Here is a 15334-nt window from a genome sequence, read left to right as displayed (position 1 = left end):
CAGTGAAACCTCGGTCATACGAATCTCACGGGACCACCAAAAATATTCGTATCATCCGAAATTCGTATCACCAGAAAGCATAGAAAATTAGCCGGCGACAAAAGAAAGCTGGCGTACATCTTCATTTATTGTTTGTCAGGGCTGCGGCAACGTCAGGAAGAATGCTGAATGATTGTCAGTTAAGTTTTTAGATGTCGGCAATCATACCAGCACTCGTAAATATACGGCATGTATGCGCGCATTAAATTAATGAACCAGGCGCGTTGTAACCCGCGACACTTGGAGGCCGTGACGCGTCTTTGAAGGTTTATTCTGACCGTAAGAAAAGTGTTTTTCTTACACCGCGATTCTCATGATTTGGCGGTGCGGCACGCATGCCCACGCTTGTGTTCCCGTGCTCGCACGTGCTTGTGGCGTCTTCCGCGACAGCGCGGACAGCACCTCTTCGTACCTGGGTGGTAGCGAACGTTCGTATCAAACATCGCTGGGTGAAAATCGGTTCGCAACAACCGTGCTCCATTACATTGCAGGCCAATGGGCCTTGGCCGGGACCAAAGAAAAATTCGTATCACCCCGAAATTCGTATGAGCTGTGATCGTATCACCGAGGTTTCACTGTATTGTTCCTTTGCTGTTCCTTAACTAAAAAGGTTCTCTTGCTTTTTCTTTGTTCTAACTGCTCCAAAATGCTATTTTTTCTGCTCCAAGGAGTGATCCAAAAGCAATCTGAGCTGTCTCACCCCTGTGCAAGCTAGTGTCAGTTGTAAGTGTTCATAGCTATGCCAGGTCTTACAATGCAAAAGCAGCTCAGGTTATGATGCACCTGTTTGTAAATGTTCTTAGTTTAGATTACTCACAGCCAAGTCTAAGACTTATTTGTTTTACAGCGAAAGCTGTCATGAGATCACAACAGCGACCGTTTTTGGGGCCATAGTTGTCCGCCGCCACCGGTGTCCGTAACCACTATCGTGCGAAATAAGAAAAAAAAAAATAAGAAAAATTATCTAGGATAGAACGGTGTCCGAACCTGGGCCCTCTGCATGGGAGCCCGGTATTCTGCCACAAAGCCATACCAGTACTTGAAACTCCATTGCAAAAAGACGCTATACAGGCTTAATTTATGTCGGGAAGGAACCACATTAACATATGTAATATAGCGTGGTAGAAGAGCAAAGCAACAACCAGGCGTCACACAACACATATTCTGTAACCTGGGATCACACAATGCGAATTGCGCAACAAATGGGTCGTTGAATGCTTCCATTCGATTACAAAGGGCTCAGCCATAATTCTTCATCGTCATCAGGCACAGCATCAGCAAAGCGAACATAATGCCTTACAGATGTGTAGCGGGTAACACGGTTCTTCGCAGAATGACAAAAAATGGCACAGTGGCTGCTTCCCTACTTCATAAAAATTATGATGATTTATAGCGTAGTGGGCAACATTTCTAGAACTACTTCAGTTTGAAAACTCGGCTCTGTTGCGTGGCTCTGCCGTGAGCGGAGGCGGCGAGTGGCGCTGTAGTCTCATCAGGCTTCTGCGAGGTGCGCCGGTGCGGCCGCTGCTATGGCTGCTACCGTATCAGCGCGCCGGATCAGATGCGTCACTGCGTTGTATTGATGAACAGAGATTCCGGATTTTGTAATACGCAGCAAAAGATGTTACACACGTTACGTGTCTTCAATGCCGACATGTTTTGTGCCGGGCTGTACAGCGGCAATAGGACAAACAAATTACCGCGGAACTTTTGGGCTCAGCATGAGCAGGTGGGATAAAAGGCTGCCAGACAAAACACAAATTAATGAACGAATGTGCTGTAGAAGTGCTGCTTGCTGGGTCAATGCTTCATACTAAACTTCAGAAAACCAGCAAAAACAGATGCATACATTAAGTGGTGTTTTATCTTTTTTTCTTTGTACTTTGCTGAGAGCATGGTGCATGTGTTGGCTGTTTTGGTTGTTTCAGGCCATTGTGGTTTTCACGTGCGTCTTTTTTCGCTGGTTTTCTAAAGAATCATTAATAAGGAATTCATGAAAGCCAGGATCGAAATGCCTCAATTTTCCTGAAAATCTTCAGAGGTTGGTGTGTAATTGTAAATACTGAAGTAACCCGCAAACATTTCAATTAAACACGCGATTTAGGCGTATTTTTGACATGACCTGTTGTGCTCTATAAATGTACCACTTATCACTTTCATTAACTGATTTTTTTTATAATAGTATTCAGCTAATTCCAAAGCACCAAGTTCGGGAAAGCTGATTTATCGACAGCAGGGGCTTGGCGAGAAGTTTAATTTCGGGAAGGAGGGTGGGCATAGAAATACCGAGCGCACCCCTGGCTGCGCCGCTGATTACAGTCAAGGTACATGTAATAATTGCGGGAAATGTTTATTCATTGATTTATGGGGTTTAACGTCCCAAATCTATTCAGGTTATATGCGAGATGCCGTAGTGGAGGGCTCCGGATAATTTAATTCGACAACCTGGGGTTGCTTAACGGGCACCGGTATAGCACAGTACATGGGCACCTAGCATTTCGCCTGCATTGAAGTGCAAAGACCACGACCATAATTAAAGCTGTTTGGCTGCTGACCCAAACCTACGTCGTTCGGGTCAGCAGCCGAACAGCTTTAACCACCAGGAGCATAGCCAAAAATTTTTTTTCGGGAGGAGGGGTTCAATCATACTTTATGTATGTTTGCGCGTGTATATATATATATACGCAAGTAAAACGGAAAAATTTCAGGGGTCCAGCAAAGTGCACATAATGCCTTACAGATGTGTATTGGGTACCTCGCTTCTCTGCATAATGATGAATAATGGTGTAGTTGGTGCTTCCCAACTTCACAAAAATTATGATTTATGGCGTAGTGTGTGCCTTGCAAGTGTACTTGTATTAGTAGCCCCAAGAGAGTTTACAACGGACTCTAGAAATGCTGCTCTTCCAGCTTTCGTTGTGACTGTGCTGCGCTTTCCGTGCAGTCCTGGCATTCTTTTTTTAGATGTAGTGACCATTTATGACATGTGAAATATGATCATAATAGGCTATAGGGAACAAAAAGCATAGGTTTCAACTGATTCTGAAAATCTGTGTGGTATACTATGTTGCGACAGAGATAGACTTATGGAGCACAATGATATATTAATCACTCTTAGTTTTATTGCTTTTCTTGAGTATTGAATGCTGTAATTCACTGCTGCCGCTTGCTAGATTCATGAAAGAAAAAGAACATGAATAATTATCTTTGTAAGGCTCCTCAAGCACTTAGTTGTGTGCACCTTGAAGTATTTATTTTTTCTATACACCACTGGTTGCCCTCACCTATGATATACCTGGTTCCACTTCCTGCAAGACTGAAGGATCCACATGACCTTTTCTGTTCCCTAGGCCTGATTCTTCCAAATGGTGACATAAACTGGAACTGCCCATGCTTGGGAGGCATGGCTACTGGCCCTTGTGGGCCGCAGTTTCGAGAAGCCTTTTCCTGCTTCCACTACAGCACATCAGAGACCAAGGGGAGCGAGTGCTATAACCACTTCAAGGCTATGCAGGAGTGCATGTCTCAGTACCCAACGCTATACCCTTCTGATGATGACGACGATCATGAACAAGCATCACATGAATCTGACCCTGGCAAGGAGGAGGTCGCTGCTCTAGGATATGTGCTATCTAAAACAACTGCTGTGACAGAACCGGAGCTTCCCAAACAAGACAAAAGTGTTACTAGCCAGTGATAGCCACTGTAAATGCTAGTCTGTATAAATAAAAAAGCTTGTGGTAGACATGGCCTCTGTTATGCATCTTTTTTCCTCTGCCTACCAAGTGTGCTGTCACATGGCACTTGTAATAAGCAGATTAAATTCAGAGATCCTGGGCCTTGTGAAGAGTCTCTCTTACTGTCGGCACAGTTGTGGTGCTGTCGAGTGTCGACTGCATAAATTTTGTGGCACCTGATAAGAGAATTGTACTTGTGTTAAAACTATGGGATTAGATTGTGGCCTTTTGGGGTTAATTATATTGCCTACAGAACTTTTACATAATTTTCAGGTAGGCCTATTTTTTGCAGTGCATGCCATGTGGAAGTAAGCTTAAGTGACACCTAGCTGACACAATCACTTCATTGTATAAACAATGGTAGTCTTACTAATGCCTCTTATTTGTGGTGCGGTCAGGCTGCTGCATAGGTTACAAATATTTTTGAAAGTTCCATAGGAGGCAGGTGTACTGATCTCTCTTATGGTACATTCGGCTAGGATCAGAGCCACAGAGCGAGTGTCCGAGCCAAACTTGGAGCTACTTGCCAGAGTGTTCGGGTGCCAGAAGAGAAAACATGTTACCTTGACTTCTATTGCAAACAGATGAAGCACGGGAGTCACTTGATCAGATTTCAATCGCACTCCAAGGTCAAAGTGAGAGCACCTCAGAGCGCTCAGAATTGGAGTGTGATGCACTGAAAAAACCAGTTGAGCGTGTTTGGAGCGATCAATTTCAACCAGCCGAATGTAATGCGAGCCACCAGAGTGCTCTGGAGAACTCGAAAGGACCAGTCGAATGTACTATTATAATGGCTACGGCTTGCTCCATCACATAATCACATTTGACACAACACTTCAGCTCTTTCCTTGTAAAATGAAATCCCACTCTGCCCTGTTGGTGTACAAACTGTAGCAAAGTGTTCCTATTGCAATGGGGAAACAAGACAAAGCACCATTTTCTTTTACAGCAAAAGCTGTTATGAGATCACAACAGCTGATTTTGGTGGCGTAGTTGTCTGCCACTGAGACCGGTGTCCATAACCGCTATCGCGCACAATGAAAAAAAAAAATATCCAGGATCGAGCGGGATTCAAACTCTGGCCCTCTGTGTGGCAGTTGAGTATATTTCACCTCAGAGCTACACCGGTGCTTGGAACTCTGCCGAAAGAAAGACCCTATACAGGCTTTGTGTCGGGCAAGGAACGACATTAGCAGATATGTAATATAGCGTGGTAAGAGAGTAAACTAACAACCAGGCGTCACACAATGCAAATCATTCAATCAGTGGGAGGTTTGAAGTTTAATCCCACCCATTACAAATGATTCAACAATAAGTCATCGTGTTCAGGCACAGCATCAGCAAAGTGCACATAAAGGCTTACAGATGTGTAGCGGGTACCTTGCTTCTTCGCAGAATGGTGAATAATGGTATAGTGAGCATTTCCCTGGTTACCAAAATTATGATATTTTATGGCGTACTGAGTACCTTGCAACTGTAGTTGTAGGAGTTGCCCCATAAGAGCTTAGAACAGGCTCTAGAAAGCCCGCTCTTTCAGTTTTCGCCGTGTGCTGCGTGTGCCACGCGCACAGGGGGGGCAGGGGGTGGGGAAGAGGCCGATGTGACGAATTGGGTGAATCAGAAAAGAAAGGGGTATTCTGCGGAAAAAAAAAAAACAAGAAAAACCGAAGGGGGGTGTAAGCGTAGACATTTCGCTGAATTGTGGTTGTCAAAGGGGGCAGCACTTAACAATGGTAGGTCATAATTTTTGGACGCACGCTTCAGGAGCATAACACTCGCCTACATCTTGTGCTCAACCTTACTGAAAAGGCTGGCCCTTTACTGAATTCGAAAGAGTGCCACTTTGGAGAGCAACAAACATTGGTGTTTGGACATCTCGTTGATAAAGATGGCATTAGACCTGACCCGCAGAAGACAGCGGCCATTGAATCATTTGAGCAGCCCCATTCTGTGAAACTGCTTTGTAGCTTCGTAGGGCTCTTCTCATATTTCCGGCGGTTCATACAAATTTTCGAATGTTGTTCACCCTCTGAGGAATATTCTACGCAAGAACACTCCGTTTCAGTGGACCCCCGAGTGTGATGTTGCTTTTTGCCAGCTGAAGTGTTTGTTAATTTCACAGCCAATACTTTGGCACTTCAGTCCTTCGTCGCCAACAGATTCATACAGATGCAAGTGGCATCGATATTGGTGCCATTCTCATTCATTGTACCAAAGAACACGTCGTGGCGCACGCAAATTGCTCTTTGAGCAAGCCTGAACGCAACTGCTCTGTGACCGAACAGGAATGCCTAGCGGTAGTGTTTGCTGCGCAGCGGTTTCGCTCATACATCTGCGGTCACCCGTCTACCATCGTCACAGATCACCATTCCCTGTGTTGGCTGGTCAACCTTCGAGACCCATCTGGTCACCTCGCACAATGGGCCCTTCGTTTGCAAGAATAGCATTTCGTACAAGAGTGGCCTTCAACACGCTGATGCGGGTTGCCTCTCTAGGATCACTTTGATCACCTTATCGCTTGTTTGTTGCCTGACTTTTCCGATGCCTTGACTTTCACCACTAAGCAGTGCAAACACCCGAGCTTGAAAGCTCTCTTCCCTGTATCACAAGAGCCCGTAACCAAAGGCCGATTTTGTGCCCATGATGGTCTTCTTTACAAAAGGAACTTGTCAACGACGGGTGTGCTGGTCGTTCCTGTGTTGCTTCAAACATCTGTTCTGTGTATCATGCACCACGATCCGACCTCTGGTCACTTAGGAACCGCACGAACACTTAGTCACACCAAAGAGCGTTTCTATTGGCCTTAAGTGTGCAAAACAATAACCATGTGACCACTTGTATGCAGTGTCAGAACCACAAGCGACCCACCCCAGGTCCAGTCGGTCACCTGCAGCCAATAAAGGCCCCCGGTTCCCTTTTTGAAAAGGTTGGCATTGACCTGATGGGACCGTTCCGGCGTTCAATGGTCAACCGGTGGATTGTGCTGACTACCTGATGCGGTACTGCGAGACGGCTGCCTTATCATCCGCCATGGCAGCCCAGGTTTCAGAGTTCATATTGCATGCAGTAATACTCCGACACGGGCCACCTCGCTTGATAATAAGTGACCATGGTCGACAATTTACTGCACATGTTGTGGAATCATTACTTCGTTTTTGTGTCTCCAAGTTCCGACACTCAATTGCTTATCATCCACAGACTAACGGCCTGACCAAGCACACAAACCGAACATTCATCAACACGTTGTCATTGTACATAGCCTCCGACCAAAAGAACTGGGATGAAGTATTACAGTTCGTGACGTATGCCTTCATCTCTGCGAAACACAAAATGACAGGTTACGGCCCTTTCTACCTGCTCTACGTTCGCTCACCTCGACATGCGCTCGCCCTTTTCTTTCCTTTTGTTGTCCATGACGATTTGTCTATCGCAGGTACTTTGTGTCGTGCAGAAGGGGCTCGTCGACTTGCATGCTTACATACATTGGCAGCGCAAGATTCGTTCAAAACACGCTACAACAGTCAACACTGGCACATCACCTATGTTTCCAGTGTGGGTGTGGACCCCAATACGCAGGCGTGGCTTGAGCCAAAAGCTACTCGCACTCTAGGCCAGGCCATTCATGATCCTCCATTGTCTGAGCGAGGTAATTAACTACGAAACTGCATGTCTGACTACGAGTGGCCGACATTCATGCAAGACTGAGGTGACGCATATTGCCCACCTGAATGACTCGCCCAGAGGGCTTCATCTGAGAGAGGAGGAATGATACGAAGTGTCAATGCCAATGGAAAAGCAAAGGAAGTGTGAGAAGGGAAAGAGACGACCACGTAGCTCCTACGATTACCACGTTTTTTTTTGCCTCGGTGCCCATTAAAACCTCCTTAAGCTACTCCGTAGCATATGACAATATGTAGGACAGATGGGGTGCTGTTTTAAAGGGGTCATGATTCATCAACCACTCTTCGGGCTTGGTGAGAAAAGATGCTGCGGATAGCAGACACTGCTACGAACTTCTCAACCAAATGTTGCAGTCTTGCACCACAAAGAGAGTTTAGAAGCGAAGTGCAAAGTTGACATTTTCCTCAAGCACCCTCTTTTCATATAGAGGCCTGTGCTCACTATCTTCAGAGCTTCTGGCACCTGCCGTTTCATGGCAAAGAGCAGATAACATTGCTATTGGCCAACAGTCGACATAGATAAAGATCAGAAGGGTGTATTGCTGGACCAGTTGGTATGATAACACCATTAAATGCAGCGCAAAAAAAAAAACACAGACGCAGAAAAGGAGCACACTACACAGTGCTAGTGTGCTCCTTTGTAGTGTGCTGCTTTTCTGTGTCCGTGCGTTTTGCGCAGTATTTAATGATAAAAAGCAGTGTTTGGATCAGATGCGCTTCTTGCCACATGCCAGCGCCGCTTTCCACAGCCTGGTAACATTACACAGTGAGCCACACTTGCACACAGTGGGAGAGGGCAATCGCCTTTCATCACGCACGCTCAAAGTTGTGACACGCACAAATGTAACTTCTTCCCCTCTGCCATCCCTCCCTGTGTAGGTTAATTCTAGCACACTCGTCGGTACAAGTAAACAGAGAAAGCACTTAAAGCGGGCAACAAACCCCTGTAGCTCCACTCATTCTTAATGGATTTGAGAAATTTTTGCAGCAAATAATTTGTGAGGCAATAAACTTCAATACTGAAGTCATTCAATCATTACTTGGAAAAGTGGTTCATGACTCCTTTAATGAAAAGGCCTGGGAGCATAGGTTGGCAGTATGCATTAATACTGGTGGGCACTTCATATATATATATATATATATATATATATATATATATATATAGATAGATATATATTGTAGGCATTGTGGATGTACAGCAAAGTTCGAAGACCTTCCTGTCTAAATCAAAGAACAAACTGCAAGGGAAAGTTGAAGTGGCTTATTTTAGGGGCGAAGCACCTTTAGGGTCTCCACGTGCATCGTTGTCTGCTGTCGGGATGGTCCATTTCTTTGAGTGCAAGAGAGGGCGACGTGAGAGAGCGAACGGCACGCATTGGCTGTGGAAATGCTCATTCTGTGATGAATGCTGAACTACCAGCTCGCAAGGAACGAGAACGCACCCTCGCCCGCGAGAGACAACGCCGACGCAGGCAGCGTCTGCTAACGAGTTTCTTGATTAAAAAAACAGGCTGCTCGCGCTGCACAACCGTTCACCAGCCACCGCGTATGTATAGGCACTGGATTTTGACCTGCAATGTAGTGCCGGTGGGAGATTTCTTTTGTGCGTAGTTGAATAAAGATTTGCAGTGTGCACGTTAACTAAAAGCGGACTGCGGGTCTGTGTGTGTAATCTATCTTCTGTCTCTCATTGCCCATCAGCATCGATTTTGCTGGGGGAAACACCGGTGCACACTGCATGCTTCGCCCCTCCACAGGTTTCACGTTAGTGGAGCTGAAACAGCCTTCCCTACATGCTTCGCCCCTCCCCAATTTTTTTATTAATGGGTATTCTGAAAATTACTAAGCATGCCTTCTTTCACTTAGCTCGCTGCAGTTTTTTTATGCTTCTGTTTAAATGACACCCACTGTTTCATTTTTTAGCATCTTTTAATTTCCTGCAATTGATTTATCTGGGATTCTGTGCATGACAATGGCATGATCCAGTTGGTATGTGAAATATGTCTTAATGAGGGCGTCTCACTGATATAGGCACCATGATATAGCAGTAACTAATGAAACTAACAGACAATCAAGCTTGTCTGTTGGTTTTATTAGTTGCATCTAACAAAGAAAGAAGCCCCTCAAGCAATTCCCCCTCTCTTATATGATATAGCAGTGCAATTCTTTATAAAAAGTTTGTTGTTGGCAAGTGTGTATTCATCATAAAAATTAAGAGGGACACCGACCATGAAAAAGAATACGAAAAAGACACTTCGGCTTCCCTGATCAGAGCCTCGTTTACAATGAAAATGAGGAAGCGATGTTTATGAAGGCTTTAAAATATGATGTAAGCAGCAGGTGTAGATATGAGGAAGGGTTCCATCATTTCGGTTCAGTGTGCTACCTGTCGTTTGAATCTGAATGGTTTCCAAGTGGTGTCTTGAAGACAGATTTTTCTCTCGTGTCTATTCATATAGCCCCACTTTGGTGTTCTGGTATAATAATAATATCTGGGGTTTAACGTCCCAAAACCGCTATATGATTATGAGAGACGCCGTAGTGGAGGGCTCCGGAAATTTCGATCACCTGGGGTTCTTTAACGTGCACCTAAATCTAAGTGCACGGGCCTCAAACATTTTCACCTCCGTCGAAAATGCAGCCACCGCGGCCGGGATTCGATCCCGCGACCTTCGGGTCAGCAGTCGAGCGCCATATTCACTAGACCACCGTGGCGGGGCGTTTGTAGTTCTGGAATAAAGTAGGAAGTTTGCACTCGTTTTGTGTACTACCTTTCTCTGTCTGTGTTTTCTTGCGCTGCCCTGTTATGTGTTCAGGAATGCACCAGCTCGGTCCAGCAAATGCATTACTGCATCTATGAAGGCTTCTTACATGCCAGAGGCCTCTTCTACAAACACTCCACTCTGAAAATAGGTTTGAAAATATGGCAAAAAGTATTTTCACAAGTCACTCTTCTTGTTTCAAATATTTATTTAAAACGATGAAAAAGAAAACACGCTACCAATACGCATAAGTACAGTGAGCCATCACTACAATGCACATTTATGCTTCGTCGTTGTATGACTAGTTTCAGCCACAATAACACAAAACCGCACACTGCACCGCATGTTTTTTCTTTGGCTAAATGAACTCAAGGCATCTTAGAAACAATAGCATGTGTGAAAAGCACATATTTTGTGACACTAAAACAACTTGTCAATTGTATACACTGTGCACTTTCTTGCGTCGTAATCTAAGTGTTGACAAGCCACTTGGAAATGTTCTCGTATACCACAAATGTGATTGCAGTAGCCGGGGTCACGCGGAGTACGTTCGGCACTAGGCCCTTGTAAAAACCCCCGTAGCCTTCAAATCGCCAAGTCCTCGATATGCAGTCGGCGATGCTGGAGTACTTCTTGTGCTGATCCTGTAGTCTCGCCCGCACTACCTGATAAGGGTACGTCAATGTGGTCGCGAAAAGTTTCGAGAGGGCGGCAAAGACGAGATACTCAAGCGTGCCTAGTTGACTGCCGGCGCCGTAGTAGCTGTGGTAGAACTTCTTCATTTCCTCGTAAGCCATAAACTGCAGCGCACCGTGCGACACTCCAAAGACGCCTGGTATGAAGCCTCGATAAAGGCCCCTAACCCCATCGCAGTGGTATATTTTTCTCAGGGCGTCCCACGTGCTCTTATATCGCAGTTCATCTGGCAGTTGTGATGTGTTGTACTGTAGGCACATCCTCGTCTTCACAACCCATATCGGATTTGTCATAAGCAATGTCAGAACTCCAGCCTCGGCGGCGGCCTGCATGTGTTGCCCCGGTCCGAGATGTTCGTTGCGAGCACTCAATGACAACTGCGATTTGATGGCGTTGTAGAAGAAGAAATAAAAACCCCAAGAGGCACCAGCGCCGATGCAGTTGGGTGTAACACCTCGGTAAAATCCAATGATGCCTTCTTGACTGAAAATCGTAACGACCGCGTTGAGAAATCCACGGTAGTGGGGTCGGCTTGAAACCGCACCATCATTCACTGCGAGCCTTATCTTTAACAAGTCAAACGGATGTACAGCTAAGGTTGAAGCTACACCACCGGATACTCCAGCAATCAGATGACCCGGCTTCACATACGACAGGAACGACAAGATACTTGCTGGTTTGCGGTGATCACCGTTGCCGGTGCATTCGCACGACATCTTTAACAATCTGGACATTGTTTCGTCGTTCCGCCAGTCCGCGCCAAACTCATAGTGAAGAACACCTCAGTAAGCAACGTACTCGCTGGAACATAAACACATGGCTACACTTACCTAGCGACTGTAACATCTACCACATTAGAGAACGGAAACTCTACCTTTGGCTGTAGTACGGAAATAAGCATAGAGTGGAATATTCTAGTTCACTATAGAGTGGAAATAAGGGTAGCGGCGGCGTACTGAACTACAATAGAGCGAGGTGAGATGGCGCTGCAAGTACTATCATCATCGTTAGACAAACACATTTTTGTGGCTGGTTCGCCCTGGTCGCGCTGCTTAGATTGGAATTAAATTAACAAAATGTACTGTCTTTCGGGGCTTTTTCTCTGGGCCACAGTGAAGGGAAGATTGCTGATGCATTGCAGGAGTTTATTAAAGGTTCAAAAAGATTTAAATTGTAAAATTTACCTTTCCAAAATATTTCTATTTTCCCCCAAATTATCGGTTTTATTAATTCTATTCTATATTATTATTATTAGTGTAATTTTAACTCTAATTCATTTATACTTCTTTCGTATTAATTCAACAAAGTTTGAACTTCAATTTCAATTTTTCCTTTAAAAACTAACCGGTTCTTGGCCAATCCCCCAGTGTGGGTATACGGCAGTGTCTCCTGCCACCGGGTGGAAGGAGACGTTAGGTGGTTAGGTGGGCAAAGCGTTCGGTTCAAGGAGGTTATAAAACTTGCTGGAGTGGAGGCCGCCTATACTTACCAATGGGCCGCAGTGAAGCCGCGCCGCGCGCGCGGCGGCCATCTTGCCATAGGCAAGAAGCGGGAGCTAAAGCGCACCCGCCGCGCTGATCGCGTCTCTCCGCCGTGGTTTTTAACGGTTATGGCGAGCATTAAGGGAGAAGTTGTCAAGAATAAGAAGCCAAATGGCCGATAAGAACGCAGTCAGTTTTATTCTGATTCTTTTGGCATTTTCCCTGCAAGCATGCACACCGATGAAGGGTCTGTATCATTGGTTTTTAAATATAATCATCTTCGTAAGAGCACACCTCACTTCTCGGCACTCATTTTCCTGTTCATTTCATTCGTCATGTGACAGAGTCTTACGCATATGTGGAGTTTGGCCACTTTATGTGGGTGTCCAAAGCTCCACACTAAAGGATATGCTCACCAAGAAGGATGCTCATCAAGGCTTGAAAGCCATTTATTTTCTCAAGACAAGCTCGTAACCTCCCCAAAAAAAATAGTTTTAGGTTTGCATGGACGTGCTTCAAATATGGGCATTCAGCTTGCAGTCGACACTATTTCAATAGATATAGCATTTCGATACTATTTCGTTGGATCGGCTCTCTCTTATCCTGTCAATGGGGCTCTTCGATTTTCCACTTCTGGCTACCCGCGGGCTGCCAGAGCCAGCCAGAGCGCGCTCGTTTTTCTCGGGTTGCTCCGACCCCCCCGCGGTGCACTTCCGGTTGGCGTTCGTCTCGAAACGGCTACGGACGGCTATAGACGTCTTGGTTTACGAGAAGATCAAGAATAGACATTTTTGCAAAATAAAGCACTTGCCTCTCAAATATGCCTGCGTACTGTTTATTACCGTTTTCAACAGCTACGACATAGCCAGACTGTATTCTGCCAAAGAAGTCCACAACGTCTACTTTGAGACATTTTTAGACATTCTGCCCATGAAACACAAAACCTCTATAAAACGTCTTTAAAACGTTTAAAAGCTCTCTAAACCTCTATAAAACGTTTTATAGAGGTTTCGTGTTTCGTGGATGGGGGACGTGCGCGCGCAACGACTATCTAAATGATTCTTCAAATTTTTTGTCCACGAGCGCAAAGACTCCAAAACGGCATGTCTAAAGAGCGGTGACTGTCGCTGTAGTGAAAGAAGAGACGCAGAAAACAAAGCCCTCAAAATAATTGGTTTCGCTCCGCAACGCGGGTTTCTATCAGCAGTTTGGTAAGTATATTCTTTTCAAGCAAGGCGGCTAAGGCCGCGCAACGCTCGCGCAACAGCGAACAACAGAAGCAACGCAGGCAAGCTAGGCAAGCATGCTACTGAACTGATAGCTGATATGCTACGCCATGTGCTACGCAGTCGGAGGCTCGAAGCGGGTGTTGTCGAAGCGCGCATGTTTACGTGTTTACCCCTGAATTCAAGAACATCTTTTCACTCGGCGCTCCACCTTGACTCAATGTCGATGGCAGACACACCTATTGGCAGGAATGTTCACTAAATATTGAGCAATAGGCGGGATCATTTTGTGAGAACCGTTGTGTTTTTTCTGTTGAATGGTGACGCTGTGCTCAGCTCGGTCGAGTGAAGGGTGAGGCTTGTTTCAGAATACTTGTTCCTTCCTCCCCCTTTCCCCTCTTCCTCCACTAGTTCGCGCCAGCCGCCAGTTCGCAGCGGCTCGATCGGCAGCAGAACTAGGCGACGGCCGGCGGACATTTGCGTTTTGTGTAGCGTTGTCAGCTTTTGTTTGTGAACGGATGAACGGATTACGGGCTGTTTGGCATAAAGTAACAGTGATCATACTGTCTGTCGCATATTTTCCATCAGTGTTTGGTGAAACAAGCTTTACTGTGCTTTTGCGACGGTACGTTCGTCGGTACGTTCGTTTCAAGAAGCGATTGTTCTGCTCACCACCTTCGTTGCAGCCAGACAAACAGCTAAGAACGTGTGCACGTTCGGATAGAGTGCTTTTTTCGGTAAGTGCACCTGACTTTTCGTCGTTTTTACCGAAAGGTTCTAGAATTGTGATTAAAATGTGAACAGTTCTTTGCTAGGTTGAACCGCGTGGTCGAACGCGAAACTATAGTATACGCGCCGGTGCGAATCGTAAGCCAGACAGACTCGCCCTATTTTGAGTAATTATGTTTTGCGCGTTACAGCTCGTGGCTCCACGCACGCACGCTAGTGACAGGCCGACATAGTTTAAGCAAGCATGCATGCTTACAACTATGCCGGCCTGTCGCTGACAAAGTGCAAAGCTTCTACCCTCGGCGCCTCGCCTGTAGGTGCGGTTATGATTGTCGTTTCTTAATACATGGCAGCATTTTATCATATCTGTAATTGGAAATGTTTCTTTAGAGTGACTTGATGATCTCTTATTTGTTGTAAATCCTGCGTAGCTTACTTGCTTTCTCTGTATGCAGCTTTTCTTCACTGCTGTTTGTGCAAGATATTGGGCCTGAGACCACTCCAGCTAATGCGGAAGCCAGTGCAGTTTCTTTGACGAGACTTGGAGTGCATTCATGCAGAATTTTATTTACGTCGCTGCCGTGCCACTCAGCTTCACCTTGTGCGGTCACCTTCCGACGTGTTTTGTGCCACATTTGGTTGTGCTTTATTCATTAATAAAGCCGATTTGACAACATCATGGAATAATTTATTGTTGCTGAGAAGCGCGATTATTTATTTGCGCGCCATCCGTTAAACGTCATTTTTGTAGTACAGTATACGTGTTGATCCCCTGCGTACGTGTTCAAATTTATTATAAACCGATGTCTTTTATATGAAAATTGGATATGTATGGTGTGCTGAAGTAGCCAATAATTCACGCGGCATATATGAGCGACCGCAACAACTTGATTCGGTCCGCAATAAACGCGAGTAAACTCAGCGTCGAAAATTTATATATGCAACAGTGAGGACATGCGTGGGTGAACAGGTATGTATACGTAT

The 15334-nt window shown here is 45.5% G+C and overlaps 1 protein-coding gene across 1 annotated transcript; it reads right to left on the bottom strand.

The window, feature by feature from the left end:
• Window positions 1-10408: 10408 nt before the first annotated feature.
• Window positions 10409-11755, bottom strand: LOC119378405 (mitochondrial folate transporter/carrier). The gene has a single exon (XM_037647565.2). The coding sequence runs from the start codon at window positions 11646-11648 to the stop codon at window positions 10689-10691; it is 960 nt and encodes a 319-aa protein (XP_037503493.1). The 5' UTR covers window positions 11649-11755; the 3' UTR covers window positions 10409-10688.
• Between the last annotated feature and the right edge of the window lie 3579 nt (window positions 11756-15334).

The sequence above is a fragment of the Rhipicephalus sanguineus genome, unplaced genomic scaffold (assembly GCF_013339695.2).
Source record: "Rhipicephalus sanguineus isolate Rsan-2018 unplaced genomic scaffold, BIME_Rsan_1.4 Seq8252, whole genome shotgun sequence".
In the NCBI taxonomy this organism is placed as follows: domain Eukaryota; kingdom Metazoa; phylum Arthropoda; class Arachnida; order Ixodida; family Ixodidae; genus Rhipicephalus; species Rhipicephalus sanguineus.
Note: the sequence above shows the minus strand (reverse complement) of the source record. Positions and strands in the feature narration are given on the sequence as shown.

Bases quoted from the DNA above. Each gene is read 5' to 3' on its own strand.
- LOC119378405 (XM_037647565.2), bottom strand. From the start codon at position 11,648: ATGTCCAGATTGTTAAAGATGTCGTGCGAATGCACCGGCAACGGTGAT.